Source organism: Oncorhynchus kisutch, linkage group LG12 (assembly GCF_002021735.2).
Source record: "Oncorhynchus kisutch isolate 150728-3 linkage group LG12, Okis_V2, whole genome shotgun sequence".
Taxonomy (NCBI): domain Eukaryota; kingdom Metazoa; phylum Chordata; class Actinopteri; order Salmoniformes; family Salmonidae; genus Oncorhynchus; species Oncorhynchus kisutch.
The window spans coordinates 17,868,551-17,884,374 of NC_034185.2; the positions used below are offsets into that span (position 1 = coordinate 17,868,551).

At 49.7% G+C, this 15,824-nt stretch overlaps 1 protein-coding gene across 5 annotated transcripts in view; it reads left to right on the top strand.

The window, feature by feature from the left end:
- LOC109900628 (unconventional myosin-VI) overlaps positions 1-15,824 on the top strand; it is a 154,308-nt gene that overhangs the window by 55,681 nt on the left and 82,803 nt on the right. For all 5 annotated transcript variants that reach the window (XM_031837018.1, XM_031837017.1, XM_031837020.1 and 2 more), the window contains exons 3-10: positions 4,208-4,277; positions 4,563-4,636; positions 5,354-5,483; positions 7,838-7,943; positions 10,031-10,086; positions 10,178-10,275; positions 10,601-10,765; positions 12,500-12,580. In XM_031837018.1, the coding sequence (XP_031692878.1) occupies positions 4,208-4,277; positions 4,563-4,636; positions 5,354-5,483; positions 7,838-7,943; positions 10,031-10,086; positions 10,178-10,275; positions 10,601-10,765; positions 12,500-12,580 (780 nt within the window). The remainder of the gene's footprint in view (positions 1-4,207; positions 4,278-4,562; positions 4,637-5,353; positions 5,484-7,837; positions 7,944-10,030; positions 10,087-10,177; positions 10,276-10,600; positions 10,766-12,499; positions 12,581-15,824) is intronic.

Sequence of the window (15,824 nt, forward strand, 5' to 3'; positions counted from 1 at the left end):
AGGGAGCTGAGAGCAAACGACAGGGCAACATGGCCCAAGGGAGGGAGCTGAGAGCAAACGACAGGGCCCCATGGCCCACAGGAGGGGGCTGAGAGCAAACGACAGGGCCCCATGGTCCACATGGGGGAGCTGGGGCCAACAGGGCCCCATGGCCCACAGGAGGGAGCTGAGAGCAAACGACAGGGCCCCATGGCCCACAGGAGGGAGTTGAGAGCAAACGACAGGGCCCCATGGCCCACAGGAGGAGGCTGAGGCCGACCGGGCCCCATGGCCCACAGGAGGGGGCTGAGGCCGACCGGGCCCCATGGCCCACAGGAGGGGGCTGAGGCCGACCGCGCCCCATGGCCCACAGGAGGGGGCTGAGGCCAACCGGGCCGCATGGCCCACAGGAGGGGGCTGAGAGCAAATGACAGGGCCCCATGGCCCACAGGAGGGAGCTGAGAGCAAATGACAGGGCCCCATGGCCCAAGGGAGGGAGCTGAGAACAAACGACAGGGCCCCATGGCCCACAGGAGGGAGCTGAGAGCAAACGACAGGGCCCCATGGCCCACAGGAGGGAGCTGAGAGCAAACGACAGGGCAACATGGCCCAAGGGAGGGAGCTGAGAGCAAACGACAGGGCCCCATGGCCCACAGGAGGGGGCTGAGAGCAAACGACAGGGCCCCATGGTCCACATGGGGGAGCTGGGGCCAACAGGGCCCCATGGCCCACAGGAGGGAGCTGAGAGCAAACGACAGGGCCCCATGGCCCACAGGAGGGAGTTGAGAGCAAACGACAGGGCCCCATGGCCCACAGGAGGAGGCTGAGGCCGACCGGGCCCCATGGCCCACAGGAGGGGGCTGAGGCCGACCGGGCCCCATGGCCCACAGGAGGGGGCTGAGGCCGACCGCGCCCCATGGCCCACAGGAGGGGGCTGAGGCCAACCGGGCCGCATGGCCCACAGGAGGGGGCTGAGAGCAAATGACAGGGCCCCATGGCCCACAGGAGGGAGCTGAGAGCAAATGACAGGGCCCCATGGCCCAAGGGAGGGAGCTGAGAACAAACGACAGGGCCCCATGGCCCACAGGAGGGAGCTGAGAGCAAACGACAGGGCCCCATGGCCCACAGGAGGGAGCTGAGAGCAAACGACAGGGCCCCATGGCCCACAGGAGGGAGCTGAGAGCAAATGACAGGGCCCCATGGCCCAAGGGAGGGAGCTGAGAACAAACGACAGGGCCCCATGGCCCACAGGAGGGAGCTGAGAGCAAACGACAGGGCCCCATGGCCCACAGGAGGGAGCTGAGAGCAAACGACAGGGCCCCATGGCCCACGGGAGGGAGCTGAGAGCAAACGACAGGGCCCCATGGCCCACAGGAGGGGGCTGAGAGCAAACGACAGGGCCCCATGGTCCACATGGGGGAGCTGGGGCCAACAGGGCCCCATGGCCCACAGGAGGGAGCTGAGAGCAAACGACAGGGCCCCATGGCCCACAGGAGGGAGCTGAGAGAAAACGACAGGGCCCCATGGTCCACATGGGGGAGCTGGGGCCAACAGGGCCCCATGGCCCACAGGAGGGAGTTGAGAGCAAACGACAGGGCCCCATGGCCCACAGGAGGGAGCTGAGAGCAAACGACAGGGCGCCATGGCCCACAGGAGGGAGCTGAGAGCAAACGACAGGGCCCCATGGCCCAAGGGAGGGAGCTGAGAGCAAACGACAGGGCCCCATGGCCCACAGGAGGGGGCTGAGAGCAAACGACAGGGCCCCATGGTCCACATGGGGGAGCTGGGGCCAACAGGGCCCCATGGCCCACAGGATGGAGCTGAGAGCAAACGACAGGGCCCCATGGCCCACAGGAGGGAGCTGAGAGCAAACGTCAGGGCCCCATGGTCCACATGGGGGAGCTGGGGCCAACAGGGCCCCATGGCCCACAGGAGGGAGCTGAGAGCAAACGACAGGGCCCCATGGCCCACAGGAGGGAGCTGAGAGCAAACGACAGGGCCCCATGGCCCACAGGAGGGAGCTGAGAGCAAACGACAGGGCCCCATGGCCCAAGGGAGGGAGCTGAGAGCAAACGACAGGGCCCCATGGCCCACAGGAGGGAGCTGAGCGCAAACGACAGGACCCCATGGCCCACAGGAGGGAGCTGAGAGCAAACGACAGGGCCCCATGGCCCACAGGAGGGAGCTGAGAGCAAACGACAGGGCCACATGGCCCAAGGGAGGGAGCTGAGAGCAAACGACAGGGCCCCATGGCCCACAGGAGGGGGCTGAGAGCAAACAACAGGGCCCCATGGTCCACATGGGGGAGCTGGGGCCAACAGGGCCCCATGGCCCACAGGATGGAGCTGAGAGCAAACGACAGGGCCCCATGGCCCACAGGAGGGAGCTGAGAGCAAACGACAGGGCCCCATGGCCCACAGGAGGGAGCTGAGAGCAAACGACAGGGCCCCATGGCCCAAGGGAGGGAGCTGAGAGCAAACGACAGGGCCCCATGGCCCACAGGAGGGAGCTGAGCGCAAACGACAGGACCCCATGGCCCACAGGAGGGAGCTGAGAGCAAACGACAGGGCCCCATGGCCCAAGGGAGGGAGCTGAGAGCAAACGACAGGGCCACATGGCCCAAGGGAGGGTGCTGAGAGCAAACGACAGGGCCCCATGGCCCACAGGAGGGACTTAGCTGCCCCCCTTAGTTTGGACTTTTAACACAGTTTGTTTTTGTGACAAATCAGCAGCATGTGACCGTGTTTTCTTTCAAGCTCTCTGGGACTTAATGGGGAGTGGAGAGGGAGGGAGGGAGGGGTGGGTAGAGAGAGAGGGAGGGGTGGGTGGGTGGGTAGAGAGGGAGGGAGTGAGGGGTGGGTAGAGAAGGAGGGAGGGAGCGAGGGAGGGGTGGGTAGAGGGAGGGAGGGAGAGAGGGGTGGGGAGGGAGGGAGGGAGAGAGGGGTGGGTAGAGCGGGAGGGAGAGGTAGAGAGAGGGGGAGGGAGGGGTGGGTAGAGGGAGGGGTGGAGAGGGTAGAGAGAGGGAGGGAGGGGTGGGTGGGTAGAGGGGGAGGGAGGGAGGGTGGAGGGAGAAAGAAGGGAGGGTTGGAGAGAGAGGGAGGGAGGGGTGGGTAGATAGGGGGTGGAGAGGGAGGGGTGGAGAGGGAGGGGTGGAGAGGGGGGGGGTGGAGAGAGGGGGTGGAGAGAGAGAGAGGGAGGGAGGGGTGGAGAGAGAAAGAAGGGAGGGGTGGAGAGAGAGGGAGGGGTGGGTAGAGAGGGAGGGGTGGGTAGAGAGGGGGTGGAGAGGGAGGGGTGGAGGGATGGGGTGGAGAGGGAGGGGTGGAGAGAGAGAGAGGGAGGGAGGGGTGGAGAGAGAGAGGGGTGGAGAGAGAGAGGGAGGGAGGGAGAGGAGGGAGGGGTGGAGAGAGAGAAGGGAGGGTTGGAGAGAGAGAGAGAAAAGGGAGGGGTGGAGAGAGAGGGAGGGACTAGTAAATCTCATCAGTCAGACTAACTCTTTGGTGTTCTATCACACACTGAGTCACGCTTACTTGAAATCGCGATGTGCTTTGAGATGCTTTTAGGATTCTGAAATAACCCATAGTGTTCACCAGATGTGTTTACCCTAAACACGTGCTACAAGTAACAAACACACACACCCTACTAACGCCAGACTAGCTCCAGGCTCACAGCACTTGTCTAGCTGTATTGTTTTTCCTGGGCCATGCATGTGTGCTGATAACTCTAGTGAATATGGCACGGTGGCTGTACTCTGCAGTGGAGGTGCTGACTAACGACCATGGGCTGGAAGAGCTTGCAGCCAGCCAACACCTCTCTAGCTAGATCCCAGATCCTGTTTCTGCCTCTCTCCAAATAATCAATTGTACCCTGATTTGTCACTTACTGCTGCGTACGCCAGGCCCTGGAGCCAGGCCCCGCCAGCAATGGCATCTGAACAGTCAGTATTTGTAGTAGCTCATTGGGAGTGCAAAAATAACACATTGACAGACTTGGAAAAGACTCCTGATTTATATCATTAAAAGCAAGCAGATTGATTGGAATCCAAATATACCTAAGGATTAAAATGTTCTCCTTTCTCTCTCCTTTGGGTATTGTTTAATGTTCTAAGCCACGTGAACTTGATGTAGTTGCCCACTCTTCAACAAAGAGAACAGCCTAGTGTCAGCATAGTGGCATGCTAAAAGTACAAAAGACTAGTTGATCATCTGTCTCCTCCATCTTGTTTTTTCAGAGCTTTACGGCCCAGATCAACCAAGTGTTTCCGGCTGAGGATGATGTCAACAAACATGTGGAAGACAACTGTGAGTTTGTTTTACCAAAAGGCTTCAGTCTCCACAAGGTTTTTGTTTCTCACCATCTCATAGAGCTACCCTAACTGACACCAAAGTGTTTTTACAGCACTATATGAAGTTATTAACTAAATTACAACCCTGAAACTGTTGCCCGATGCAAATGATTCCCCTGAGGATTGAGGAATGTCATTTTGTGCCATTAAGTTCTTATGTGTTTTTCATTTTGATCCATCCTCTTCTTTTGACAGTTGTGATTAGTCTGGCTTAACTTACTTCAGATCGGTTGTTTTTCAGGTTCTTTAATGTACTTGAATGAAGCCACACTCTTGAACAACGTCCGTGTGCGGTATAGTAAAGACAGAATTTATGTAAGTACTTTATAACAGACATAGCTATATCCTGCTGTCTTCCTCATCAATCTGGTCTGCGCAATGGTGAACAGGCCACAGGTTGAACCAGCAGGGGTGAGTTCAATAGAACACCCACTCATTATCATGCTAAAGCCCTGTCACTTCAGTCTCTCTGTGCCTACTGTATGTGTTGTGGTGGGTCCCCTCCCTCCCTGCTTCCCAGTGTGACAGGCGTGATGGGCTTGTCATTGTCACTCAGGGCTGTGTCAGGTGTTTGCTGGGAGGTAGGCCAGTTACAGTGGCACACACACACAGCTAGCTCTTGTTGTCACTCTCCCTGCTGGCCCCTGTGTCTACCCCAGGCTCAGGTGACCTCTATAATCAGCCAGGGAGCAGAACAGAGCCAGGGAGTGCTATCCTGTTCCCCACTGAACTTAATTAGGTCCTCTGATGTGACAGGGGGCAGGCAGGGGGACGTGAATGCCAGCAGGTGTGGAGAGGAGACCGGTGGGACACTTGTTTTCCAACAGGTGGCATCTAGTGGTTGCAGTGAGAAACTGCCTGCTTTGTCCTATGAAGTGACAATTCCTTTTAGCAGTGATGGGACTCAAGTGTTTTCTTAGGTCACTGAGAAAAAACTGGGTGTCATATCAACACAAATGTACAGCATCCCACTAAAGCAGATTCCTATATGTGTACTAGAGTATTTCTGACTTCTCTTTGTTTTTCTCCCAGACGTTTGTAGCTAATATCCTGATAGCAGTGAACCCCTACTATGACATCCCAAAGCTCTATGCTCCCGAGACCATTAAACAGTACCATGGGAGGTCCCTGGGCACCCTTCCGCCCCACGTCTACGCTATTGGTGAGAACTGGGAAGGAAGGTTCCAAATGGCACTCTATTCCCTGTATAGTGCATTACTTTTGATCGACGCTCTATGGGCACTATATAGGTCAAAAGTAGTGTGCTATGTAGAGAATAGGGTGCCATTCGGGACTTAGACACAAAGTCCCTGCCACTTTTGGGCTGACAATGTGCTACGCTTTCACATCTGCCCACCAGAGGGCAGTCTATAGTCATTTTGCTTACCAATGTGATTTAGCTACCTATTAACAGGGTTGGGGAGTAACGGATTACATGTAATCTGAGCCATTACATGTAAGGGATTGCAAAAAAACTAACTGTAATCCGTTATGTTACCAGCAAAAATATTGTAATCAGATTACAAATGCTTTTGAAAAAGTAGATGATTACTTCGAGGATTACTTTTACATTCAGAAAGGATGTTTACAAAAAAAATATTTGACACTTCTCTGTTTTCTCAATGACATTCAAATCAGCATTGAAAAAAGGCACAAATGTGTTCCACCTGAGCGAGTGTGACCAGAGGTCAGAGACCCCTATGACAACACACCAAATGTGTTTGATGGATCGCGGGACAAGAGCAGGAATGGACTTTTTTAGGCTACAGTCCAAGCTGTGTCTTCCAATGGTGCGACTATCCAACTTGAATAAACGCTCGGAGATAAGGATGACCGCAGTGGTGTAGTCTACGGCGATAGAGATATCACTTATTGTTGATATCTACATAGCGCATTGATGTAAATCACACTGCTGCTCTCTCATTTAGCTATTTGCACCTTACAGATTTTGGTTGTTGTCGCTGACTGTTCACAAATGTGTATTTGAGCCCAATAATGGTTGAATTCAAGAAGTTTAAGTTGCCTATCAATCATTATTTTCGAAACCAGTGGACAGCCTGTGAAAATGCGCTCTTGCAACAACTGCATAGTGCGGATCCCATCCCAAGTCTGGCTTCTATTACTCAGTCTAATTCATGCTGATATAAAATGTAAAAAATCCATTGGCCTGATGGACACATTCTCAAACTCGCACACTTTTGATAGACTTAATGGAGCAATCTGTAGATGCTACATCCATTTTTGGACTTATAAATGATATATACATCCATTGATTGTTGAAGAATATAACTTATAAATGCCTGATGATTTTAGTTCAACTGTCACACTCCATGAGAACCCAAAATATAAGCTTGTTTTACCCCAACATTTGTAAACAAAATAAATGTAAACAAACACTGTATAGCCTCATAACATGGTTAAAACAATCATTTTGATATCATGGATGGTCAGTCTTTGCATCCATATCTCTGTCTATTAATTTGAGCGGTTACATTTTTCGAGGCTCATCCCTCAGCTTTTTCCCCCCAAAAAGGCGAGGCAGCCATGTTGTTATTGAAACATTTTGTTATTGAAACAATAGGCCTATAGCAAATGCAGCATATGGCATTCCTTTTTCACATCAATAGCACTTTCAGTAGTGCTCAAAGAATGCCATTCCATGAGACCAGTATTTATTTTTCAACTCTAATCAATGAGCCCAATCAGTCCTCCATGACAACACAATCATAAACAACAGAGTAGGGCTGGTTAATAAGTCCTTAGTTTTGGGGTCGTGCTCAGGTAAAACAATTTGGCTAAACTTACACTTCCATTTTTCCAAGTCCTATTCTTGAAGATCAAGATCATTTATTTGAATGACTGGAATTCTTATAGACTTTGGTTTTTAATGTAAAGATATCATTTAATTGTATTAAATGTAGTAGAAAGCGATGGGTTAGAAGAAGCCTACATAACCAACCCATAAAGTAACATACAACATCCATATATGGCCAGATATGTGAACTTTAACATTATTTATCCTGCAATAGAAGTCGTTCAATTGGTAGCATATACATTTTTGTCTTCTTCTAATGCCTCTTAAGGGGAAAGTAATCTTTAAAAAGTAATGAAATGTAATCAGATTACGTTACTGAGTTTGGGTAATCCACAAGTGAAGTTACTGATTATAATTTTGGACAGGTAACTAGTAACTGTAACGGATTACATTTAGAAAGTAACCTACCCAACCCTGCCTATTAACAGTGAGCATTCATTGTGCAGTGTGACTTTGCTAATGCAAACATCATCTTGAGGATCTCATTCAGAGAAGTTGTATGTCACTGAGGTAAATGGTTAACAATGAATACTGTCATCTAGCATGTGATTTAGAAGTACAAGGAGCATTCAATGTACAGTTTGCATGTCTAATGCAAACATAGGCTTAATTTATGATCCCATTGAGATACATTTTGTATCACTGAGGAAAAGGAGAGGGTTAACAAATTATAAACAACTGTCTGGATGTCTGTGTGTCAGCTGACAAGGCCTACAGGGACATGAGGGTGCTGAAGATGAGCCAGTCCATCATCGTGTCTGGGGAGTCTGGTGCCGGGAAGACTGAGAACACCAAGTTTGTCCTCCGGTAAAGTCATGACATTCCCTGTGTATCGTCAACACACAGAATGTGTCCCAAATGGCACCCCAATCCTTATGTACTGCATTGTTTTATGTTTTACCAGGGCTAGTCAAAAGTAGTGCACTATATAAGGATTAGGGTACCATTTGGGACACAGACCCAGTCTGATCTGGCAGGCTGTTTCTAATGGTTCATGTAAAATAAGTATATTCTGAGAGTACTGACATTTAAAGGGGAAGCTCACAAATGTTTACCTGTAGACATATTTTCACTCTATATGATTGTAGTTGATCCCTAGAACTGTTTTTTATATATACAGTTGAAGTTGGAAGTTTACATACACCTTAGCCAAATACATTTAAACTAGCTAAAATTCCCTGTCTTAGGATCACCACTTTATTTTAAGAATGTGAAATGTCAGAATAATAATAGAGAGAGTGATTTATTTCAGCTTTTATTTCTTTCATCACATTCCCAGTGGGTCAGAAGTTTACATACACTCAATTAGTATTTGGTAGCATTGCCTTTAAAATGTTTGACTTGGGTCCAACATTTCGGGTAGCCTTCCACAAGCTTCCCACAATAAGTTGTGTGAATTTTTGGCCCATTCCTCCTGACAGAGCTGGTGTACTTGAGTGAGGTTTGTAGGCCTCCTTACTCGCACATGCTTTTTCAGTTCTACCCACAAATTTTCTATAGGATTGAGGTCAGGGCTTTGTGATGGCAACTCCAATACCTTGACTTTGTTGTCCTTAAGCCATTTTGCCATGACTTTGGAAGTATGCTTTGGGTCATTGTCCATTTGGAAGACCCATTTGCGACCAAGCTTTAACTTCCTGACTGATGTCTTGAGATGTTGCTTCAATATATCCACATAATTTTCCTTCCTCATGATGCCATCTATTTTGGAAGTGCACCAGTCCCTCCTGCAGCAAAGCACCCCCACAACATGATGCTACCATCCCCGCGCTTCACGGTTGGGATAGTGTTCTTCGGCTTGCAAGCCTCCCCCTTTTCCCTCCAAACATAACGATGGTCATTCTGTCCAAACAGTTCTATTTTTGTTTCATCAGACCAGAGGACATTTCTCCAAAAGGTACGATCTTTGTCCCCATGTGCAGTTGCAAACCGTAGTCTGGCTTTTTTATGGCGGTTTTGGAGTAGTGCTTTCTTCCTTGCTGAGCAGCCTTTCAGGTTATGTCGATATAGGACTCGTTTTACTGGTCTACAACACTTTCTGAGGTCTTGGCTGATTTCTTTTGATTTTCCCATGATGTCAAGCAAAGAGGCACTGAGTTTGAAGGTAGGCCTTGAAATACAACCACAGGTACACCACCCGATTGACTCAAATGATGTCAATTAGTCTATCAGAAGCTTCTAAAGCCATGACATAATTTTCTGGAATTTTCCAAGCTGTTTAATGGCACAGTTAACTTAGTGTATGTAAACTTCTGACCCACTGAAATTGTGATACTGTGAAATAATTGTAGGAAAAATGACTTGTGTCATGCACAAAGTAGATGCCCTAACCGACTTAGTTTGTTAATAACAAGAAATTTGTGGAGTGGTTGAAAAATTTGTTTTAATGACTCAAACCTAAGAGTATGTAAACTTCCTACTTCAACTCTATGTATGTATGTAATGTATGTATGTATGTATGTATGTAATGTATGTATGTATGTATGTATGTAATGTATGTATGTATGTATGTATGTATGTATGTATGTATGTATGTATGTATGTAATGTATGTATGTATGTATGTATGTATGTATGTATGTATGTATGTATGTATGTATGTATGTATGTATGTATGTATGTATGTATGTATGTATGTATGTATGTATGTGTGTGTGTGTGTGTGTGTGTGTGTGTGTGTGTGTGTGTGTGTGTGTGTGTGTGTGTGTGTGTGTGTGTGTGTGTGTGTGTGTGTGTGTGTGTGTGTGTGTGTGTGTGTGTATATAACAACCTCTAACGAAACTAAATATAAAATAAAAATTGTTTGTGGGATCAACTACAACAGAGTGAAAATAAGGCCATATGTAAAAATGTAAACTTCCCATTTAACTCTGATTATTTCTTTCTGCGCTTTAGATACTTGACAACATCCTATGGAACAGGTCAAGATATTGATGAGAGAATAGTTGAAGGTAAATATTAATTTCACTTCCCAGCAGCATGACCTCATACCACAGTATGGATTAGTGTTTTAATTGCTTTTCTTCTTCATCAATCCCACAGCCAATCCCCTGCTAGAAGCTTTTGGAAACGCTAAAACTGTCAGGAATAACAACAGTAGTCGCTTTGGGAAGTTTGTAGAGATCCACTTCAACGAAAAGGTGCAGCAGCACCACTGCATAATAATTCACTATCAATGAAATCATCAGACAACAACACCAAAATAGTGATTTGACAAATCTTTAAAATACTTTGTGTCTGCTTTGGCTAGCCTCGAGTGCCAGATGGGTGGAGATTAGTTTTGAGACTTGTGTTTGTTCCATTGTACCAGTAAAAATATTTAAAAGCTATTTGTATAATATATTTTATAAATGTATGATTGCTTATTAAGAGCCCAGACTGCATCTTTAAATATTGAACATTATTTAAAGTAGTATTTGAACCCATTTCTGATGCTAATTGAACATGTGTTGTTGTGTCACTTAGAATACTGTGGTGGGAGGCTTCGTGTCCCACTACCTGCTGGAGAAATCCAGGATCTGCCAGCAGAGCCAGGAGGAGAGGAACTACCACATCTTCTACCGGCTGTGTGCTGGAGCCTCCGAGGACATCAGGACCAAGTTCCACCTGGAATCACCAGACACCTTCAGGGTGAGTGTGGCCTACGGGCCAGCCTTGTTCCCTGTCTTGTCCCTCCAGAGTGGATACGTAACCAGGCTGGCGCTGTATTGCTCGGCTTGGTTCGTCTCAGTCGAAAAAGGTATAGCCTTGTCTCGTCATTCTAAGGACACTGCGCTGTCCTATGCAGTCTCTGCTGTCTCTGCAACGGGGGGCAGAGAAGCTCCTCTGATTATCGCAGTGCATCATTAATTATTAAGGAGGCTCACACCTTTTGGTGTTTCAGCTTAAAGATAAAATGCTGCTATAAAAATGTCAAGTCATGATAGACATTTGCATGAATTGTTAATGTTGCTCCGTGGCTCGGAGACCACTAGATGGCACACTCAGCCATCGTTTCTTTTCTTGGTATCAACACAAATAAAACTATCCATCTCATTGTACTTTAAGGAAAGCCTGTTCTGTTATCGTTAGCTGGCAGGTTTTTAGCTAAGTTGTAAAAACTCTCCCCCTGCTCTGTCCACTATTGAGTCCCTCTTTTAAACTTCCCTGTCTGGTCCCGCTTAGCCTCAGTCTCTTTCAGTTTCTGGTCCCGCTCAGCCTCAGGAAGATGAGGTGCTTTGACTCCACTTCTTGACAGCAATATCGTCCACTGTAATGGAGATAAACAAATGGGGTGATGCATGGTTAATGGCAGTGACATTTCTGCTGATATCCAATTCCACTTGGACATTACTATTGACCTTTGGAGATCCTGGCTCTCGGCAGACATTTTACAAGGGCTCAGGCGCATCTTGCGAGAGGTGCAGATTAGAATATAGAATTAACAACAGCACCCATATAAGTCAAGTGTCTTCTCTTTCACACCCAGTACAGATTTGCATCTAATGGATCCCGAATTGAAAATGGGTTTGAGCAGCTAGACAGGAAGGAAGTGCCAGTGAAAAGATAGGATTAACTAAGTCAAACGTCAATGCTGACGCATATATCATTTCAGCGGTAGGCTACATCTCCCCTCTCATATTTTCATAAATGTGTGTACTGTGTGGCCGTGCCTCTTATTTCTATCTCTCCAGTGAAGGCATTCTTCTGGGCAGTAGGCAAGGCACTTCTACCTGACCGAGCTACCTTCCTCTAATGGTCTCATCCGTTTTCAACTTGTTTTCTGCTGATCTGGAAACAAAAAATGAGGTGGGGAGGGAGAGAGATACAGAATCCTCCCAAAGGCCTATCTCTGTAATGAAAACCTTTGTTCAGTTTCAGCTGAGAATACTCCTCTCGTACAAACAAGATAAGCCACCGGATTCTGTTTTGTTTTTCTCTCCTACCCACCTGGGAAGTTGTCGTCGCACTCACCATCAGGCCGTATCTCTCGTGACAGGCAGGAAGAGAGCAGGCTACTGAGAAGTCATTAAAAGTCGCACAAAAGCAATTACAGAGAGGGAGAAATGTCTTTTGTGCCAAATATAAACTCTTTGCTGTGAACAATGGTGAATCCTCAAGACTCAAGAAACAAAAAATCAGTATTTGAGTCCACACAGAGACAGTGATGTGGATATATTACTTTGACTTTCAAAAGTCATCAAGTTTGCCATATTGCATCTGGTCATGCATGGTGTCCGATGTGTTGACGATCATGTTAAACCATCCTGGACCAGCGTTGATGGGATATTCAATAGATATTTTAGGTATTGTTAAAACTGTCATACTGCGGTATATTGATCCATGAAATCTGCTGCTGTTTACTGATTCTTGTTTATGTTGCAGTATTTGAACAGAGGCTGCACTCGCTTCTTTGCAAACAAGGACACGGACAAACAGATCCTTCAGAACCGCAAGAGTCCAGAGGTACGGTACATATCTTAATCTCTCTCAACCCCCTCACTCTCCATCTCTCTCTCAACCTCCTCACTCTCCATCTCTCTCTCAACCTCCTCACTCTCCATCTCTCTCTCAAGCCCCCCACTCTCCATCTCTCTCTCAACCTCCTCACTCTCCATCTCTCTCTCAACCCCCTCACTCTCCATCTCTCTCTCAACCCCCTCACTCTCCATCTCTCTCTCAACCTCCTCACTCTCCATCTCTCTCTCAAGCCCCCCACTCTCCATCTCTCTCTCAAGCCCCCCACTCTCCATCTCTCTCTCTTTCTCAACCCTCTCACTCTCCATCTCTCTCTCAACCCCCTCCATCTCTATCCCTCTCTCTCTCAAGCCCCCCACTCTCCATCCCTCTCTCTCTCTCTCAAGCCCCCCACTCTCCATCTCTCTCTCTCTCTCTCTCTCTGTCAACCCCCTCACTCTCCATCCCTCTCTCTCTCTCAACCCCCTCACTCTCCATCCCTCTCTCTCTCTCAAGCCCCCCACTCTCCATCCCTCTCTCTCTCTCAAGCCCCCCACTCTCCATCTCTCTCCATCTCTCAACCCCCTAACTCTCCATTTCTCTCTCAAGCCCCCCACTCTCCATCTCTCTCTCTTTCTCAACCCTCTCACTCTCCATCTCTCTCTCTCAACCCCCTCCCTCTCTATCCCTCTCTCTCTCAAGCCCCCCACTCTCCATCCCTCTCTCTCTCTCTCAAGCCCCCCACTCTCCATCTCTCACTCTCCATCTCTCTCGCAACCCCCTCACTCTCCATCTCTCTCTCAACCCCCTCACTCTCCATCCCTCTCAACCCCCCACTCTCCATCTCTCTCTCTCTCAAGCCCCCCACTCTCCATCTCTCTCAAGCCCCCCCACTCTCTCTCTCTCTCAACCCCCTCACTCTCCATCTCTCTCTCAACCCCCTCACTCTCCATCCCCCTCTCTCTCTCAAGCCCCCCACTCTCCATCTCTCTCAACCCCCCCACTCTCCATCTCTCTCTCTCTCAACCCCCTCACTCTCCATCTCTCTCTCAACCCCCTCACTCTCCATCCCTCTCTCTCTCTCTCAAGCCCCCCACTCTCCATCTCTCTCTCTCTCTCTCAACCCCTCACTCTCCATCTCTCTCTCAACCCCCTCACTCTCCATCCCTCTCTCTCTCTCAACCCCCCCACTCTCCATCCCTCTCTCTCTCTCAACCCCCCCACTCTCCATCTCTCTCTCTCTCTCAACCCCCTCACTCTCCATCTCTCTCTCAACCCCCTCACTCTCCATCCCTCTCTCTCTCAAGCCCCCCACTCTCCATCTCTCTCCATCTCTCAACCCCCTAACTCTCCATCTCTCTCAACCCCCTCACTTTCCATCTCTCTCTCTCTCTCTCTCTCAACCCCCTCACTCTCCATCTCTCTCTCAACCCCCTCACTCTCCATCCCTCTCTCTCTCTCAAGCCCCCCACTCTCTATCTCTCTCTCTTTCTCAACCCTCTCACTCTCCATCTCTCTCTCAACCCCCTCCCTCTCTATCCCTCTCTCTCTCAAGCCCCCCACTCTCCATCCCTCCATCTCTCTCTCAAGCCCCCCACTCTCCATCTCTCTCTCTTTCTCAACCCTCTCACTCTCCATCTCTCTCTCAACCCCCTCCCTCTCTATCCCTCTCTCTCTCAAGCCCCCCACTCTCCATCCCTCTCTCTCTCTCTCTCTCTCTCTCAAGCCCCCCACTCTCCATCTCTCTCTCTCTCTCAACCCCCTCACTCTCCATCCCTCTCTCTCTCTCAACCCCCTCACTCTCCATCCCTCTCTCTCTCTCAAGCCCCCCACTCTCCATCCCTCTCTCTCTCTCAAGCCCCCCACTCTCCATCTCTCTCCATCTCTCAACCCCCTAACTCTCCATCTCTCTCTCAACCCCCTCACTCTCCATCTCTCTCTCAACCCCCTCACTCTCCATCCCTCTCAACCCCCCCACTCTCCATCTCTCTCTCTCTCAAGCCCCCCACTCTCCATCTCTCTCAACCCCCCCACTCTCCATCTCTCTCTCAACCCCCTCACTCTCCATCCCCTCTCTCTCTCAAGCCCCCCACTCTCCATCTCTCTCAACCCCCCCACTCTCCATCTCTCTTTCTCTCTCAACCCCCTCACTCTCCAACTCTCTCTCAACCCCCTCACTCTCCATCCCTCTCTCTCTCTCAAGCCCCCCACTCTCCATCTCTCTCTCTCTCTCTCTCTCTCTCTCTCTCTCAACCCCCTCACTCTCCATCTCTCTCTCAACCCCCTCACTCTCCATCCCTCTCTCTCTCTCAACCCCCCCACTCTCCATCTCTCTCTCTCTCTCTCTCTCTCTCTCTCTCTCTCTCTCTCTCTCTCTCTCTCTCTCAACCCCCTCACTCTCCATCTCTCTCTCAACCCCCTCACTCTCCATCCCTCTCTCTCTCAAGCCCCCCACTCTCCATCTCTCTCCATCTCTCAACCCCCCCACTCTCCATCTCTCTCAACCCCCTCACTTTCCATCTCTCTCTCAACCCCCCCACTCTCCATCTCTCTCTCTCTCTCTCAACCCCCTCACTCTCCATCTCTCTCTCAACCCCCTCACTCTCCATCCCTCTCTCTCTCTCAACCCCCCACTCTCCATCTCCTCTCTCTCTCTCTCTCTCAACCCCCTAACTCTCCATCTCTTTCAACACCCCCTCACTTTCCATCTCTCTCTCAAGCCCCCCACTCTCCATCTCCCTCTCTCTCTCTCAACCCCCTCACTCTCCATCTCTCTCTCAACCCCCTCACTCTCCATCCCTCTCTCTCTCTCAACCCCCCCCCACTCTCCATCTCTCTCTCTCTCTCTCTCTCTCAACCCCCTCACTCTCCATCTCTCTCTCAACCCCCTCACTCTCCACCCTCTCTCTCTCAAGCCCCCCACTCTCCATCTCTCTCCATCTCTCAACCCCCTAACTATCCATCTCTCTCAACCCCCTCACTTTCCATCTCTCTCTCAACCCCCCCACTCTCCATCTCTCTCTCTCTCTCAACCCCCCCACTCTCCATCTCTCTCTCTCTCTCTCTCTCTCAACCCCCCCACTCTCCATCTCTCTCTCAACCCCCTCACTCTCCATCCCTCTCTCTCTCAAGCCCCCCACTCTCCATCTCTCTCTCTTTCTCAACCCTCTCACTCTCCATCTCTCTCTCAACCCCCTCCCTCTCTATCCCTCTCTCTCTCAAGCCCCCCACTCTCCATCCCTCTCTCTCTCTC